This window comes from Cyprinodon variegatus, unplaced genomic scaffold (assembly GCF_000732505.1).
Source record: "Cyprinodon variegatus isolate N-32 unplaced genomic scaffold, C_variegatus-1.0 Scaffold398, whole genome shotgun sequence".
NCBI lineage: Eukaryota > Metazoa > Chordata > Actinopteri > Cyprinodontiformes > Cyprinodontidae > Cyprinodon > Cyprinodon variegatus.
In genome coordinates, this window is record NW_015150851.1 from 426,357 (window position 1) to 443,442 (window position 17,086).

Below are 17,086 nucleotides of genomic sequence, written 5' to 3' on the forward strand. Positions count from 1 at the left end.
ATTTACCTCCAAAGCGGATGTGTTTTACTTTTGTAACCGCGTCTCCCTTCCTGTCAGACCCATGAAATTGCTGCTAATTGCTGCGTAGCTCAGACTAAAATAGACCTGGGCTCTATCTCAGTCTGAGCTATACTGCCCCCTGCAGGAAATCCTCCCCACTGACTTTCAATCTAAACGCTACGACTTCATCCGACACGATTTTCTGTCGGATCGCACGCAAAAACTGATTCAGTGTGTTCTGGCCTCAGCTCTTCACTTTAGACCAAAGTGGGCGGGGCTAACACCCCAACCTGCACCAGAGGTGCCCATCTGCTCAATCACCAGGTTTAGTGACACTAAATGGCCTAATTAAAGTCTAAACTTAAATCTGGATGGGAATATTTGGGAAAAATAAAAAAAACTCTAAAAGAAGATCTTAATCTAATCTGAGGTTAAACTAATCTGCAATGTTTTCCTTGATGTCGCCGTCGATCAAACTTCAGCTTTAACTCACTGAGGCCAGCCTGCAAAATTTAAAAAAGGGAAACAGTCTGCAGCTACAGGACCTTGACGGTTTAGACCAGTGTATGCCTGACGTACAGAAAAACTGGCACAAACGCTGGCATACGTTGGTTAAGTTATGAGCTGAAACACGTTGACATACGGCAAGTAGGTCGATTCGGTAGGTCCCAACCTATGCCAGCATCTGCCATCCGTGGGCCATCAGTTCCAGGTCAGTTATCTGATGGTTGACATACGTTTAGAGTCAGTTCCTCATCAGTCGTGGCGTCTAGCTTATCCTAAACCTTTGACTAACTTCTGTGTAACTTATCTAGAACTTCTCTCCAACGCATATCAACGTATCTGACGTGTTCCAGACGAGCGCTGAACGTGTTTCTAACTTCCAGCTACTGTATAATGGCGTATTGGCAGCGTTTTGGTATAAAGGGGGTTCACAGGAGGAAACCGTCAGTTCTCCTCCAGACTTCATCCCCATCATAGGGTGAGCCAGAAGGTGAGGGTGATGGATGCTCCCTGCGTTCACACCCACCACCAACACACTTCCTAGCAGACATGACGCTCAATATGCTGACACCAAAAACCTTTTCTTTTTATTAATTCTGTTATTCTGCTGTATCGCTGCAGCGATGCGCCAGAGGGGAGCAGCTTTAGCTGACGCATAAGTTAGGCTGTCGTTGGACATAAGTTCTGGACTCGTTATTAATGCACAATATAAACGCAGAAAATTGAAAAAAATACAGATTGTGGGATGTTGGGCACATGCTGGATAAATCGGCCAGATGTGACGGCGCCCTTAGAGGCTTCACTCAGACACTTGGTGGGACTGAAGCTTCTGAAATCAGAATCGACATATCAGTAAATTTGGATTGTTTTATTGCTTTTTATTAAATAAAAAAAAAAACATTTTCCACTCAATGTCTCCAGCAGATGAATGGATGTGTAACGGATGAGCTAACGGCTAACAGACACAGGCGGTTTGAGCGGTTCTGTGCGTCAGTAATGAGCCGTGGTTCTGTGACGGACCGCGGGGTTCTGTCCCGTTCCAGAACGATTCCCACTGATCCCAGAGCTTCGGATTCGCTGTGAACGCCGCAGTCAGAGATCACCTTCCTCCTGGGCTTCCCAACAGGAACCTGGAAGGACAACAGCTCCGAGTCAGACACACTCCACTAACGTGTCCTTCAGACACAGCAGGGGGCGGAGCTTACCACTCTCCTCTGGCCTGGACCGCCTCCCTCCTCACCAGCCTCTTCCTGTCGTCCAGAGGCGGAGCCAGCGCTCGCAGCACGCGCGCTCGGAACGGCAACACCTCCAACACACAGAGAAGAGACGCATTAAAATATCAGCAGCAGACGTTTCAGCCAAAAAACAAGAATGAACTCGACCAGAGACGCCATGATGGGAATATTCACCTTGATCTATACTTAGAAAATAATGTCAATTCTTTCAATTTATTGGTTTAAAATTTATATTTAGATGTTTATTTAATAATTTTCATATATTTCTAATTATTCAATTTTACAATTTAATGGAATATTACTTTATATTTAAAACCTGTTTTAAAGCAGGGTTTCCAAAGTGGGGGTCTTTGGAAATGAATGTTTTATTTCTTACACAAATATAGTAAAAGAAAAAAAAAAAAAAAAAAAAAAACATGAACAAGTTGGACTTAAAGCAAAGTTAATGTGCTCAGAAAAAAAAACTACTTTTTTTAACCTTATTTTACAAACCAGCGTCTTTTCAGTCCCATCAGTTTGCTACACATTCAGTAACGACTGAAATTACCGCTTTAAATACAAACAATGTGACACAAAAATCTAAATATTATTTAGAGAACTAAACTAAATTAGTCTTTATGTTTAAGAAGAAAATCATAACTTATAAAAATCCCCAAAAAACTGGCCACCACACTATTAAAAGAAAATAAATCATCTGCGCTCAACCATAGCGGATGTATGGAGTGAATGTTGTTCCATTATTGTTGCTTTTCAGAACATGTTTTGAAAAGGAAATTTGAAAAACATGTCAATCAAAAACGTTTTAGGAGTAATTTTGCTGTTTTCTTAAATTTTGTGGATGGAATTTTTCATAAACAGTTTTTTTTTCCCGGTTTGAGTTTTACAAATTGTATTTTTTTTAAATTAAGTTTTTCAGATCACATTCTCTTACATATCAGCCCAATCCAAACACTCACTAACTCTTGACCAATTAAAATGTTGTCGCTAACAACCAGCAGACCAATAGGAATGGGTCTTTCTCCTCAGCCCAGAGGAAAGCCCACCCACCCAGTGGTGAAAAGAATGTGATCTGGAAAGTGTCATTTAGAAAAAATGCAATTAAAACTGAAATATAAAAAGAAACTAAGGAAAATTAAAACAATAAGCAAAAATTAAATCAAAGAAAAAAGCAAAGTTAGACTTCATTTCTGACTGCATTCTGTTTTTTCCATTTACAAAAAAATTCCTTTGCTTCAAACAATAATGGAACAAAATTCCCTCCATAAACGCATTGTGCAAAGCTTATAGATTTTTGTCTTTTTGAAACATTTTGCTCACTTTAAACTGAAATCTGTCCTGTTTGGTGATTTAAGTCCTTATGTATTTATTTTGTGGAAATCTTGTTTAACACGGTGAGTTTAAAGCTGCTTTTGCTTCTTTCTTATGTCATCAATGATGTCTAGACTCCATACGCCACAGGGATCACATCACAGTAACTGTAGTAACTGTTTGTGGCTAATCAGGAGAAAAATGCGTAAAAATCTTTATAGTAATTTGGAATGTAAATCCCGGTTAAAACAAATGAAACTCAGAGAGTCGTCGTCCTCCAACGTAAACGGAGGATCAGGATCACCTCATGTGAGGGGAGATGGGAGAGCGCCAGGACGCATCGGATGGAAGCAATGCGGATCTTCTGCAAGAGACAGAAAACAAAAGGTCTCATGGTCTCCATGCAAGCAGAGCGTCTGTTTAACGCTGTGGGTTCAGGGTGTGAGGCTCACCATGGACGGACTGCCGACCAGCGCCAGCAGCCTGCTGACCAGCGCCTCCAGCTGCTGGATCAGGACCTGCGGGGGGGTCACCAGGACCGGCTCCAGGCAGGACAGGGTGGACAGCTGGACGCCCTCGTCGGGACACGTCAGCGCCTCCAGCAGCAGAGACAGGAGCTGGAAGGAGGAACCAGAGGTTTCAGACTTACTCTAAGCCCCGCCCACTGCAGAGAACCAGGCTCTGAGGGTCGCTTACCGCCGGCAGCTCGGAGACTTGGACCTGCTTCGGCAGCTTATTGACGATGTTGGACAGAGCTTTCAGGAAGTTTGGTTTCTTCTCTGTGAAGGAAAGAAAATCCAGTTAAAACTAAACATCCAGCATAGAGCAGGGAATATTAGCCCGAACCCGACGGGACCCGAGAGGTCCTGCCGGGTTCGGTCGGGTTCGGGCTGTACTTTTTATTATTTCATTCGGGCCGGGCCGGGCACGGGCCTGGTTCTTTCGGACTCGGGTCGGTTTCGGGCTGACTTTCAAGGCCCGTTTCATGCTCTAATCCAGCAGTCCTTTCGTTTCCGTCCCCGCCCCCCCAGCAGGAAGCCATGATTGGAGCTTTTTAGTTTACACTAATTTATTGAACATTTAAAACAAAAAAAGGTTTGAATTTATCATTTGGTTCTGATTAGGACTGAAACTATTAATGGGATTAATAGAGATTATTTAATTACTGAAATAATTGATAATTGTTAACTGAAGTATGGAGACTAAAACAGACCTTCAGCTGACAGAGACACTGAGGAGGAATTAAACCAAGATTAAAAAACAAAAATACATGAAAAAATATTTTTTCATCTGTCAATATTCTTTATCCAGAACTCCTCAAGTGAGAAAGTTTTAGTTTTACCTGGTTTGATTTCATTAAAAAAAATAAATCTTTTTTTAGCCGATATTTTCAATCGTTTCACGCAGCTTCAGCTCAAACTGTACGACGAAACCGCAGGGTTTAAAAGCTCACAGATCAATGTATTTTCTCACACTGTGCCACCCGACACTCTGATGCGACCTTACGACGGCTGACTGAATTTCAAACACGTTTGATTTTCTCCCGACCTTACGATTCCTGATGGGGAGTCTGATCGGCCCTCGTTACCCCCTGTTCACTACACCACGCACGACGAGGCTGAAACACGGAAAAACTAAAAAAATCCTTGCACGACCGGAGAATCAGCCCCCAAAGGGCAAAAAAAAATCCTACAGTGGTTCCCCAGCTTTAAGGAACCTTTCGCTGTCCGATTAACAATCGATTCATCGAAAAATATTCAACAGATTAATAAATTTGCGAAATATTCCTTAGCTGCAGCTCCAGTTCTGATCCAACAGGCCCAATAAATGTGAGTGAAGGTCTCATTTAGAAGCTAAACGTCGACCTGATTGATTCCTAAAAGCTGTTTTTAAAGGGTATCTGGGTTTAAGGTTCTGATGGACGACTCGACTGAGTCAGAGTTTCAAGCGTTTGCCAAAAACGCTCCCCTCAGATGAAAGGAAGCTGACGAGGATTCAGCGCCGCCGCTCCTTCTAGGGCTGATCATTTAGGCTCTGATACGAAAGCCCATCTGTCCACGACGCCAAAGACACTGCACCAAGGCATGGCGGTGGCAGCATCATGCTGCGGGGCCACAAAGGGGCTAAAAGGTGGTAATAGTTTTATACACAGATGCACAACTCAGAACCCCAAGGTTCTGAACCAATCAGGAGGCACGCTGGAGGTCACATGATGCTGAGGATTAAACTGAGGACTTCCTGCTTAGTATTCATAATAAAGTTGCATCAGTTAAAAGATGGCCGACAGCTCAGTGGTTCAAACCTGGACTTTAGGAGAACTTTGGGCTCAGATGACTTAAAAGAAAAGTTTGGTCATATTCAGAATACAAACTTCTGAAAGTTAAAAATGAAGTTATTACAAACTGTTCAATAAATGATTATTGTTTTTAATTCAGAGTAATTTTCATGTGAATGTGCTTTACTGGAGGCATCCATGTTTGTCAAAGAACACTACTGCCACCTAGCGGTTGGTGACGTCACGGTGCGGTATCGGCTTACTACACCGTGACATCACTCCAGGAAGATGGCAGGAGGGAGGGGTTACTATATTTGGACAAAAATGGCCGCTCACGCCTCGGTGATCGCTACGAAATTTATTGCTTTTATTTTTTTACTAATTAACGCTAAATTCATTAAATCACCACAAATGTATTTGTTTTAGGTATAAATAATGATCCATTGATCGGACTTTTCCTTTAAAGTATTTCAGACAAGATGGAGGAGAAAAGATCGGACCAGAACTATTCACCTGCTGATTGTTATGAAAAACTGTTTTTCCTTTGAATTTAACATGTAAGACAAGTTTTCAATGAAGGAAGATGATTTACGTTAAAAGTAATAGGTAAAAACATCTCCATTATTTCATTGGCAGATCGTCTTATTTATGTTTATTTCAAGACGTTTTCACTGATTATTATCATCTTAATAGAAAGTAGAATAGCCAATAGAAAGCTGCAAATGTTACTCATCTCCACCTTTAGGCGCAGCGTTGAAGCCCTGCACCAGCTTGGCCGAATTCTCGCTGAAGAAGCGCTGCCGGTACATGATCCTGACGTCGGCATGGCAACCACGGTTCAGGACGTCCGTTGAGTCGCTCATCAGCAGCGAGAAGCCGTCTGCGGCCATGGGGCCGAGGTCGGCGTCGTGGAGCAGAGAGAAGAGCTGCACAGAGAGGATCAGATATCTTCAAATCTTTCTTCAGATTTCTGTTTATCAGAGCAAAGCATCGGTCGGTTTTTCACCTTATCGGTCAGCGCTGAGAACGACGGATGGTATCGCAGCAGCAGCGCCTTGGCGACCTGAACCCAAACACACAGGTTAGCGGATCATCAGAGGTGCTGCTCTGACTGAGGGATGAGCGGCGATTCTCACCCAGATCAGCAGACTGAAGGCCTGCAGGCGACAAGAGGAGGAGGGGCGGTCCAACTCGCCGCTCACTCTCTTCACCGTTCTCTGAATCCAGCCGTCCAGATCCGTCCCTGCGGACAGAACATCCCAGACCGTCTCAACCCTGAGCGGCATTTTAGACCCAACAGGAAACGCTCAGACGCACCTTCAGGCTTCTTGTTGAGGAGCCCGGCAAAACACTTGGCCGCAGACGTGTAGGAGAGCGGATGGCTGCAGCTGCAGCTCAGCTCCTCCAGCGCCGACAGCAGCCGCTCCTCCTGGGGAACCTCCACCTGCACCACCCAACATCTCCAATCAAAAGCCGGGCCACATTGATGGATTGAAACCGTAAAACCAGGGTTTGGGTGGAGACTCACGCTGCGGGGGAACGAACACACACAGGCCATGAGGAGACACACCAGCTGGGACCGACGCCATGAATTCTCGTCCTCCTGCTGCTGCTGCTGCTGGGGAAAATGAGGCACACTTTAAGCAAACAGTGAAGAGAGAAAAAAATCCAAGAAAAATCTGTAAAAAGGTACAAAACCCCCCCAAACTTTCTTAACCCCTTAAGGTCTTAGGAGAAAATTCCACCTGAAATTACAAATGAGAATTAAAGCAAGTTCAGCTCCCAAACTATAAATTGGAAATACAATTGTTTGTATTTCTGTGACTGAAATACATTGAGGAATATTTTTCAGGTAGAATTACTATTTTAAATGTCACCATGTCTGATTTATAGGTGATTAAACAAAGAAAGAAATGAAAAATATTTAGCCTTGCCAAATTTTCTTCCAAAATAAACACAGCAAAACATCATGAAAGCCCATTAGAACTGTGGATGAACTCAGACTTTATAGATCCACATCTTGACTATAAATCAAGCGAATTTGGACTGAATGAGTTGAAGCATGTTTGTTCCACAAAGGTGTTAGTGAGCAGTGTGCTAGGAGGAAATGGGATTTTGGCACAGTGTCGAATTATGCAAAAATGCATTTCTTCACTCATAAAAAGGAAATCTGGTCAGACAAATATGCTGATTTCCTTTATTGGAGACCTTCTGCATAAGGCAAAGCCTTTGCTTCTAAGATTTAGCCGTTGGTTCATTGAAATTTTCCAATAATATCACCAAACTGAATAGAAAATAACAGAGCAAGCTTATGTAACACATGCCGGTTACATCACCTGAAATGGTCACATAATGCCTCCGACCCCTCCATGGAAAGGTCTAAGCCGCTAGTTTCCAATGATGGCGGCCATTAGGGGGCGGGGCTAAAAATGAATACCTGCTGTTTCCTTACTCCCACAGAGTCACACATTTCAGGTGGAATTTTAAATCTCATTTTATTTGTTTATACAGCTATAAAACAAAAAGTATTTGTGGAAAAATCCTTTTGAAACATGTTTTAGAAATTTTAGATTTGAAAGGCGTGTGGATATAAGGCACTCGGTGAAAAATTAGAAAATCAAAATCATTCTGTACTTAAAAAAGTTTTAAAGTCTTTTAAATCTTTCTCACAGATGTCATATTTAAAAAATGAAAAAGGATTGCAAAATAGTCTCTTTTAAAGAAAATCTTAAAAAATATGAAAATAATATTTAATAACATTTGAAAGATTAAAAAAATCTGAAAAAACAGTAACTAAAACTAGTTTAAATAAATAAAATATACAATAGAAATAATTCCTTTTTTTTTGAGTTTTTATGGCACTAGTGGCTTGTTTTTTTTTTTGTTTCTTTTTTATGGATAGTATACTGACAGGAAAGGCGTGAGAGAGGGAGAGACATGAGGCGAAGGACCACAGGTCGGATTAGAATGAGGGTCGCCCACATCGATGACTAAGGCCTTCATGCATGGGTCATGTGCGCGCTAACCACTGCACCACCAAAGCACACCTAATATAAGGAAATTTTACAAAAACATTGTAATGAAAATGAAATATGGAAAATTAGCTGAAATAAACATTTGAAAATAGGGTGAGGAGCTCAGTGATTCGTGGAGGACTCAGAGTAGAGCCGCTGCTCCTCCACATGGAGAGGAGCCAGTTGAGGTGGCTCAGCATCTGGTTAAGATGCCTCCTGGACGTCTCCCTGGTGAGGTGTTCCAGGCACGTCCCACCGGGAGGAGGCCCAGGGGGAGACCCAGGGGGAGATTTAAGACACGCTGGAGGGACTATGTGTCTCGGCTGGCCTGGGAGCATCTTGAGATTCCCCTGGAGGAGCAGGACCAAGTGGCTGGGAAGAGAGACGTCCTGGCCTCCCTACTGAAGTTGCTACCCTCATGACCCGACCCCGGATAAGACGCAGCAGATGGATGGAAACGTTTGAATACTAATACTAATACTAAATGTAAAAAACAGCAATTTTACACTTAAGACCCTTTTTTAAATTGAGAAGTTCTTTCAAACTTTCCTTTCTAGGTGGCCTTTTACTGAAATTTTATTTATTTTTTGCAGCAATAATACAACAAAATTAACTCCATACACTTTAGCCTTAAGTCCACCTTCTAGCAGGACGGTGACATCATTCTGGGATGTTTAGCTCATCATCCATGTAGTAAAGTGGTCTAGTCAAAGTCCAGAGAGTCTGAGACAGACAGGCCTCATCAATGGCTGCGTATGTTTTTGTAAGAAAAACGAGTAAAACCTGAAGTTTCTCTGAGCAAAGCTGGAGGATTTACAGGAACAGTGACGCAAACTGTCAATAAAATGGAAAAGAAAATAGAAAAGATATTTTTCCTACCTGGAGCAGCGAAACGCGTGACGGCAGGGAGTTGTCGGGTAGAAATGAGACGTCGCCGTCCAGGAAGAGCGACACGACTCTGGAAGCCGTCTGTTCGGCAAACCTGCAGAAAACCAGAAGAAAACGAGAACCAGCCGATGACGACGGAAATAAACTGCAGTTTAAACTGAATTTAATGTGTTTTTAGTCACATCTGCTGAAATTAAAACTAAGAAGGTTGAATGTTTGTTACTGACGTGGTCTGAGGGCGGGAGCAGGCGGCGCTGATAACTGGAACCATGGCGGACAGGACCGCCTCCTCCACCAGGGGGCTGCGCCGACCACAGGACCCCTCGCCTGAAAGACAAAGCAACATCGTAAACCTTCCAGTTTTCTAAATCTGGAAGAGACCGAAGCCCCGCCCCTCACTCTGCAGCGCAGCTTGGAGGGCCAGAGACAGCAGGCGCGGGATGACCACGTCGTGAAAGCATCGGCTCGTCTCCTCATCATCGCGAAGGCGCTCCGCTATCTTTTGAAGGCTCAGGCAGGCGTGCACCACCTCATCCGTGGAGAAACAAGTTGGATCTGGAACAAAACGCGTCGTTAGCGCTTCGGATCGACCTTCCCTGCAGCCAGAGAAGCATCGGTCTGGGAGGAGTACCTGCGTGTGCCGAGCTGAGGACGTCCAGGAGGACGGGCGCGCTCTCCTGGACGACGCTGGCCTGGACAGACACCGCAGCCAGAGCGGACAGACACCGCTGACGCACGGCATCATGGGAACGCAGCTCAGACGCCTCTCTTTGGTCTAAAGCAAAACAAATGCAGGAGTTATTAGACGGCAGGAAGTAAGCGCTGGATTCCTGGAAGTGTTCTCCGTTTACCAGGAAACATCTCCTTCTTTAACGTGGGGATCAGTTTGTTGATGAAGGCAGCAGGATGGCGCTCCGCTAACGCTCCAGCACACTCCACCACAGCCAGGCTAAACCCAGAGACGGGACAGAACCGTTACGGACCGGATTCATCAAACAGAGACAAAACAATGGAGGAGAGCCGGCCTGACCTCACGGACTCGTCCTCATCCGTCAGCAGCAGTCTGGTCAGGTGATCCACGGCGAGATCGATGTCAGAGTCCGACAGCAGACCTGCAAACATCAGGAGAACATTTCAGCTTTGGAGGGAGAGAAATTTGTTCCAATAACACCGAAAACAGAACAAAAAAGGAAGTTTGGTGGAATGAGTTTATATAAAAGGTCAATATAAAAACTTTGGATTGGTCTGTTGGTGTGTGGTTAGAAACAGCATTTCTATTGGTCCAAACATGGACCAATAGAAATGAGTCTACTCTGCATAGACATTAGCAACAGCATTTCTATTGGTCCAAACGGGAAAATCTGTGAAACAGGATTTGAATACAATCTGATCCATAAAACATCTCCTCTAAAGGACTTAGAAAAAAAAACCTTAAAAAAATAAATAAATAAATATATAACAAAGCTAAATGAAAAAGAAAAAAAAATGTAAATATGAAAAAAAAAAGGCTAAAATATTTATATTTTTAAATAAATTTTAAATAGAATCTGTAAGAGGCTAAACAAATTCTGACAAAACAAAATAAAAAAGATAAAAAACATTAAACATGAAAATTAAATCCCATTTTTTTTTAAAGACATTTGAAGAAAAAATATATCAAAATCAAATTTCAGAAAAATGTCTACAAAAAAGTTAAAAAAAACAATTAATGTCTGTGTCAGCCTACATATATATAAAACACAATCTGTAAATTTCTACTTTGAACTTTATTGTGAACTGTTTTAGTATTAACAGCGCTCTCTCCATACTTCTGAGGAGGCGCTAGAAGGTCTTGGAGCTCATCTTACCCGTTTGTTGGGCCAGTGAGGTGAGCAGAGAGGCAGCTGTGATCTGTAGACTGGAATTACTTTCAGACAGAGCTGAAAACACCATGCTGCACAGAGAGTCTTTGTACGCTGAAAACAGACTCTCATCTGAAATAAGAGGGGGGCAAAAAAGAGCTTCATCTGATTAGCAGATCTGAATATTTCTGACATAAGAGCGCCAGGCAGGTGGCGCTCACCCGCCCGCTCCGTTCTGTTTGCCAGGTCCACTAATGCTGAAGCTAACCTTAATTCTCAGCTCTATTACAGAGCTTCATGGGTCTGGCAACCTCTGAGCTCCTGCTCAGTTTTCACACCAACATTGGCATCGCAACCGGAAAGAAATTATATATTTTGGACCCGTCAAATTTAATTAGACAAACGATTAGTAAGTTTTATTTTTTCCTCAGTAAGAGCAATACTTTTACTCTGTTGCACTCTAGACGCTCTCTGAATGCACGGATTAAAGCAAAAAAATATATAATAATCCTGAGCCTGAACTTTTTCCACACAGGCAAGAATATGCGCGTGTGTGTGTGTGTGTTTTCAAGCCATGTCAGGGGGGTGTGGGGGAATTGGATCAGAGATTGCATGAATGATTGAAGACTAAATTTGACTTTTGAAAATCCAATACCAAAAATGGCCAGAAGATGGAAAAAGTGCATCTATATCTACCACTTGCATGAACCACATCTCTTTTGATATCGGGTTTTGCTGCTAAGCGTTGTCCTTAACAGGTAATAAATGAAGCTACACTCACAAGGTGAACCGTTACAAAGGTAGATGAAATTCAGTCTTTTAGAGAAGATTAAAAGTGCAATTTATCTGGCAACTTGAGCAAGAAATGAGAGGACACACACCTTCCTAAGACCCACCCCCTTCTTCTGATTGGCTAATAATGTTAGTATTAGTAATACCATTATTAGTATTACTGTTAGCTCCTTTGGCTTCATGAAGAAAAGCAGCAGATATCGATGCATGCATGCTGCTCCGTGTTTACAGAGGTAAACATGGATAGAAGTGCTGGACGCATCTAGCTATCGTTCCCAATCTAAGAAACACTTTCTTTTCAATATGGTTAAACATAAATACTGCCCTCCGCATTGTCGGCCACCATGGTTGTTGTTTTTCTTACTGCTTATGCATAGCAAGAAGCGGAATAGCGACCTTTTTCAAATGACGTTCAAGTCGGATAAATCCTGGCCGTTCAGACAAGTTCCATTTGAAAAGATCAGATTCGTATTCGATTCAGGGCCTCAGAGCCAAGTGGTCTGGATCGCATTGAAACAAATCAGATACGAGTTCAGAATGTCATGAAAAGATCAGATCCACGTTGTATATGTGCAAAAAAAAAAAAAAAAAAAAAAAAAATCGGATTAGGGTCACTTCAGGCTGCAGTGTGAACGTAACCTTAGTTCCAATTTAGACTCTCCTCTGCGATGATACGGCGTTTCAGACTAAAGCTACCGGAAAAAAAGCACCCAAAAACACCTTATTGAGGGAATCTTTTTCCATTATTGCTGCAACCAAAGAACATGTTTAAATAAAAAATGTATAAGAAAAATGCAATTCAGAAATGAAACTAATAAAATATGTTTTAACCAAAAAAAGGTTTCCAGTAACCTTGCTGTTTTATATGAAATTATGCTTGTTTTAAATTTTATTTTTCATATTTCAAATTGTATTTTTTTTTATTTTATATATATAACTTGTTTGAAATTTCTCTTTTTCAGAACAAATACAAATACAAAAATATTGTTGCAAACATCCCAAAACACCTTCAAGTCACACAATAAAAAAAAAAAGAATTTAAAAAAATAAAATATGTGAAAAAAAAATTTTAATAAATAAATTTGAAAATATAAAATCTGTAAAAGCACATTTGAAAAAAAAGTTTTTAAAAAATCATAGAAAACAGCAAAGTTTCTCTCGAAAAACCTTTTTAATTTCTATATTTGTCAACGTTTCATTATTTCTGGATTACATCTTTTTCAAATTTTTATTTACAAAATGTCTCCTTTGTTTGCAAAAATAATGGAAATAAAACTGACTCCATACAACCTGATTTAGATAAACTCAAATTTTTAAAACACAAACTGAAAACTTCAAAGGAAAAACATATAGATCCAAAGGTTGCATCAGATTAGGCTCACCTTGATCTACAGACTGACAGGAAGCTGCTGCTGACTGGATGAATCGCTGCTCCACCTCCAACAGGGTCCGTCTGTGGGAACACTGACAGAGAGCAGCGTTTCAATGTGACGCCTATGGAGGGAGTTTGTTCCGCTACTGCTGTAGTCAAAGACAATGTTTTATAAATGGAAATTTAAAGAAAAAATACCATCATGAAATGGAAATTTGAAAAACCTCCAAATCAAAAAAAGTTTTGAAAGTAACTTTTTTTCCCTAGATATTCTTTTTCCAATTTTTTTTGTGTTTTTTTATTTATTAAATCTTTTATTTTCAAACTTTTTTGTTTATATAGATTTTTATGAGTTGCATTCTTTTTCATTTGTATTTTTTCAGACCACATTTTCCCTTCAAGCCCAATTGAGACGCTAATCAATGCAAAGCTGCTAACGTTGCTGCACAGCCATAGGAATCACTGCTTCTCTCTACAGAGGAAAACCTGCCCCCAGAGATGAAGATAAAGTTATCTGTAAAATGCAATAATAATAAAAAAAAAGAATTCAAAAAGAAATTTGAAAATAGAAAATCTCTGGATTGCATTTTTTTTTTTTGTAATTCCAATTTCTTAAAGTCATAGGAAAGTGGCTGTTCCAATCGTTGCATTTCTTAATTCTCAGAGTGGTGCACGACTTTACACGAGTGAATAAAGTGAATGTGATTGGTCGATTATCAAGGGGGCGGGATTGTTGTGGCGGAAGGTTCACAAGCACGTTTGGTTTTAACCGGTTAGTCAGAAGCATCTTGCTAACCAGTTAGCAACTTAGTGCTAGTAGGTTCCCAATGGGAAATTCCATTGGGACCAAGTAGCACTAAATTGGTGACTTAGAAACGACACTGTCAAGGAACGCTATGGACAGAGGAAACATGCAAGAGGAGGAGAGTTTAGTGTCAGAGGTCGTGGATGAGGCTCTTCCATCATCCATCTTTTATTTAGAGGAGGAAAGCGGGGATGAAGATGTTGTGGAAGAGGACGCCAGGGCGGCAGAAGCTTGGTTTGGTGTAGAAGGCTTCCAGCCGTACATGTTTGAGCCCTTGCCTCGCAACGCTGCCAGTTCTGTTAGCTCTACGCCTGCTGAAGACACAGACGTCCATCCCCGTGAACACTGGGACGGAACTCAATGGGAAAGGAAATGATTCTGATTTCAACCGTTACGTATATTAGCTGCGACATATGAATCAAGATGCTATGACGGAAAAAATGTGATTGACAGATGACCGTTGATATATGATTGGCTGAATTTAGGTGTTCAGGCTGACGTAGAACTAACTGGCCTGCAGAAGATAATGAAAAAAACCCACAGATTTTAAGACATAATTTTCTTTTTAAATAGACATTTTCTACATTTTGGGACAATATAGTTTGATAAATAGTACGTTTATATACATGTTTAATCCAGAATGATTTGACATTTAAATATGACTTCCCTACAACTTTAACAACAATTACGAAACAAAATTTGCTCCATAGTAGAAGTCAGGGGTCCAAATTCATGTGAAAACCCCGTCCCTCCCTCCCTCCGATCGTTTCTGTCATACCTGTGTTCTGCTGTTGTACTGCTCAACCAGAGGAGGCATGACAGCGGCTGTTATAAGGTGACCTGCCCTGTAGGAGGCGCTGCAGGCGGCCTGGAGCAGCTTGGCGCTGGGCCAAACCAGCTTCAAGTCAGGCTCGAACAGGTGGTGCTTACAGTCTAAAAAAAAACAAAAAGCTCAGCTGCTTTAGTTAAAACCAGATTTCCACATTTGATCAAATGATCTAAATCTTTAATTTAACCCAATCAGCATAAAAGTGGAGGATTTTCCATCAAAGCTGCAGCTCACCTTTGAGCACGAGGTCCAGGAAGGTGCTGAGCGAGTCTTCAGAGTCAGACTTGAGGACAGAGCGGGACAGACAGGAAGTGAGCGCGGTGAGAGCAGCGAGGGCCGCCGACTCGATCTTCTCGCTGGATGTCTGGAACACCTGCAGGGAGGAAACAGGAGCGATGAGCCGGTCCACTCCACAGCTCACACTGGAGTTTCTCCAAAGCTCCAGGCTTATAGGATGATGTTGTTCTGTGATAAATGAAGCAGACCTCTCTGCGCAGCGAGCTCCACAGTCCTTCCAGGAAATCCACCAGGTCCTTGTCTTCATACTGTCTCACACAGGCAGCCTGAGACACACCAAGCACAATAAACAGCCAATTCCTCATGGCGGCACGAACAGAGATCCGCTCCATCTCACCAGAGTCTGCAGCGCGTCCAGCTTGGAGCTCTGAACGTCCGAGTCCAGCTTCTCGATGATGAGGGGCAACAGGAACTGTAAAACAGAGGCTCCTTATGAAGCTGCAGGTTCAGCCGCTCTGATGTCAGAGGGATCGGTGACCTACCTCTGCGAATTTGGGGGTCCCGGTGAGGACGGCCCTCAGTGCCTGGATGAGTTCCTCCTTGGTGATGCCGTGGGGGTCATTGGGAGGCTGGAGACGCAGAGGGACACGCGTGAACCAATGCTGCTGTGATATCAAACTAAAAGACCCTGATTGGTTTTCACTTAAATGAGGGCGGGACCTTCTGAGCAGACATGGAGGTCGACTTCCTCCATCCCTTCCTGTCTCTCCTTAAAGTAATCGCTCCCTTTACTTAAATCATTTATTGAAATAAAGATAAACTTATCTTATAATTTGAATAAAGTGTAAGAAAACATCTTCTGATTATTCAGTCTGTATTTAACACATCTGGAACGATAAATTGTTAAAATAGAATACGTACTATAAGCTTATATATAAAATGTAATTATGAAATACATACTAATCTGGAAATAAATAAATATACTACTTGACAAAGTATAAAATGAAATGACTGCGACAAGAAGTCTCAGATTACACACCTGTCTGTTAACTGCAAAAACGTTCTAAAAAAATTCCTGAATGAATTTAATTTAAGTGGGAAAATAAGATGATCTGCCAATAGAGGGAGCGTATTTAAACTTTAAATAAAATAACATCAAGTTGAAATAAGAGACCGCAGCTGGTCTTATTTTAAATGTAAATTGTCTTATTCCATTGGCAGTCAAGTGTCACTTATTTTGAGAAAAAAGTGACTTATTAGATATATTATACATATTTTGCAGTTTGGCCAGGCTTTTAGTTAGCAATGTGAACATTGTGCAAACTTTATTAATAATATTCAGGGTTTATACATCAATGAGTAACTCTTATTTAATGCTTTTTAATTCTCTTAAAAATAATCTTAATGCCATCAACAAATACCCATGACTTATATATATTACACATAGCAAAACCATGGACAGGCTGCAGCCATGTCCTGAGTTCCTCGTTTTCCCGTCACTTTGGTTCAAATTTGCATTTTCCCCCATTCTCTAGCCTTTTCTCCCCCTCAAGCTTCTTTTCTGAAGCATTTTAATGCCACGACTATCAAATTCAATGAATTTTAATGCCAATTAAGGTCTTAATTTAAAAAGAATAATAATTTAATGACTTTTAATTATTTTCAATGACCCACAGAAACCCTGATATTAGAAATCATACGCCTTGTTTTTGGGATGTACGGCTTTGGCAAGCAGATGGAGTTTGAAAACTGCAAGTTTAGCTGCTGGATGCGCCGCATCAACCAATCAGAGAAGCTGATCTGGGAGCTGGCAGGGAGACAGACACAGACTGCTGATGCAGAGCGCTATGATCACTCCTCTGAAACAGTTTATTAACGCCTGAATTACCTTAAAATGTAGAAATCTGCCAGCAGATTCCCAGTGACAGCGCACCGCTGGTATGTGGGGGTCTGAGCGGCTCCCACAGAGAAATAATCTTTGAAGGC

At 41.7% G+C, this 17,086-nt stretch overlaps 1 protein-coding gene across 1 annotated transcript in view; it reads right to left on the minus strand.

Moving 5' to 3' along the window:
• Window positions 1-1,353: 1,353 nt before the first annotated feature.
• The window catches only part of mms19 (MMS19 homolog, cytosolic iron-sulfur assembly component), a 22,143-nt gene continuing 6,410 nt past the window's right edge, over window positions 1,354-17,086 (minus strand). Inside the window, exons 9-31 of the mRNA XM_015387552.1 lie at window positions 15,643-15,729; window positions 15,498-15,572; window positions 15,349-15,426; window positions 15,098-15,236; window positions 14,813-14,967; window positions 13,240-13,321; window positions 11,072-11,197; window positions 10,255-10,336; window positions 10,076-10,173; window positions 9,856-9,999; window positions 9,624-9,779; window positions 9,452-9,551; window positions 9,216-9,318; window positions 6,851-6,937; window positions 6,640-6,766; window positions 6,459-6,565; window positions 6,329-6,385; window positions 6,062-6,248; window positions 3,744-3,826; window positions 3,500-3,664; window positions 3,352-3,411; window positions 1,710-1,810; window positions 1,354-1,634 (exon numbers count right to left, since the gene is read on the minus strand). Of these exons, the coding sequence (XP_015243038.1) occupies window positions 1,604-1,634; window positions 1,710-1,810; window positions 3,352-3,411; window positions 3,500-3,664; window positions 3,744-3,826; window positions 6,062-6,248; window positions 6,329-6,385; window positions 6,459-6,565; window positions 6,640-6,766; window positions 6,851-6,937; window positions 9,216-9,318; window positions 9,452-9,551; window positions 9,624-9,779; window positions 9,856-9,999; window positions 10,076-10,173; window positions 10,255-10,336; window positions 11,072-11,197; window positions 13,240-13,321; window positions 14,813-14,967; window positions 15,098-15,236; window positions 15,349-15,426; window positions 15,498-15,572; window positions 15,643-15,729 (2,430 nt within the window). The 3' untranslated portion in view covers window positions 1,354-1,603. The remainder of the gene's footprint in view (window positions 1,635-1,709; window positions 1,811-3,351; window positions 3,412-3,499; window positions 3,665-3,743; window positions 3,827-6,061; window positions 6,249-6,328; window positions 6,386-6,458; window positions 6,566-6,639; window positions 6,767-6,850; window positions 6,938-9,215; window positions 9,319-9,451; window positions 9,552-9,623; window positions 9,780-9,855; window positions 10,000-10,075; window positions 10,174-10,254; window positions 10,337-11,071; window positions 11,198-13,239; window positions 13,322-14,812; window positions 14,968-15,097; window positions 15,237-15,348; window positions 15,427-15,497; window positions 15,573-15,642; window positions 15,730-17,086) is intronic.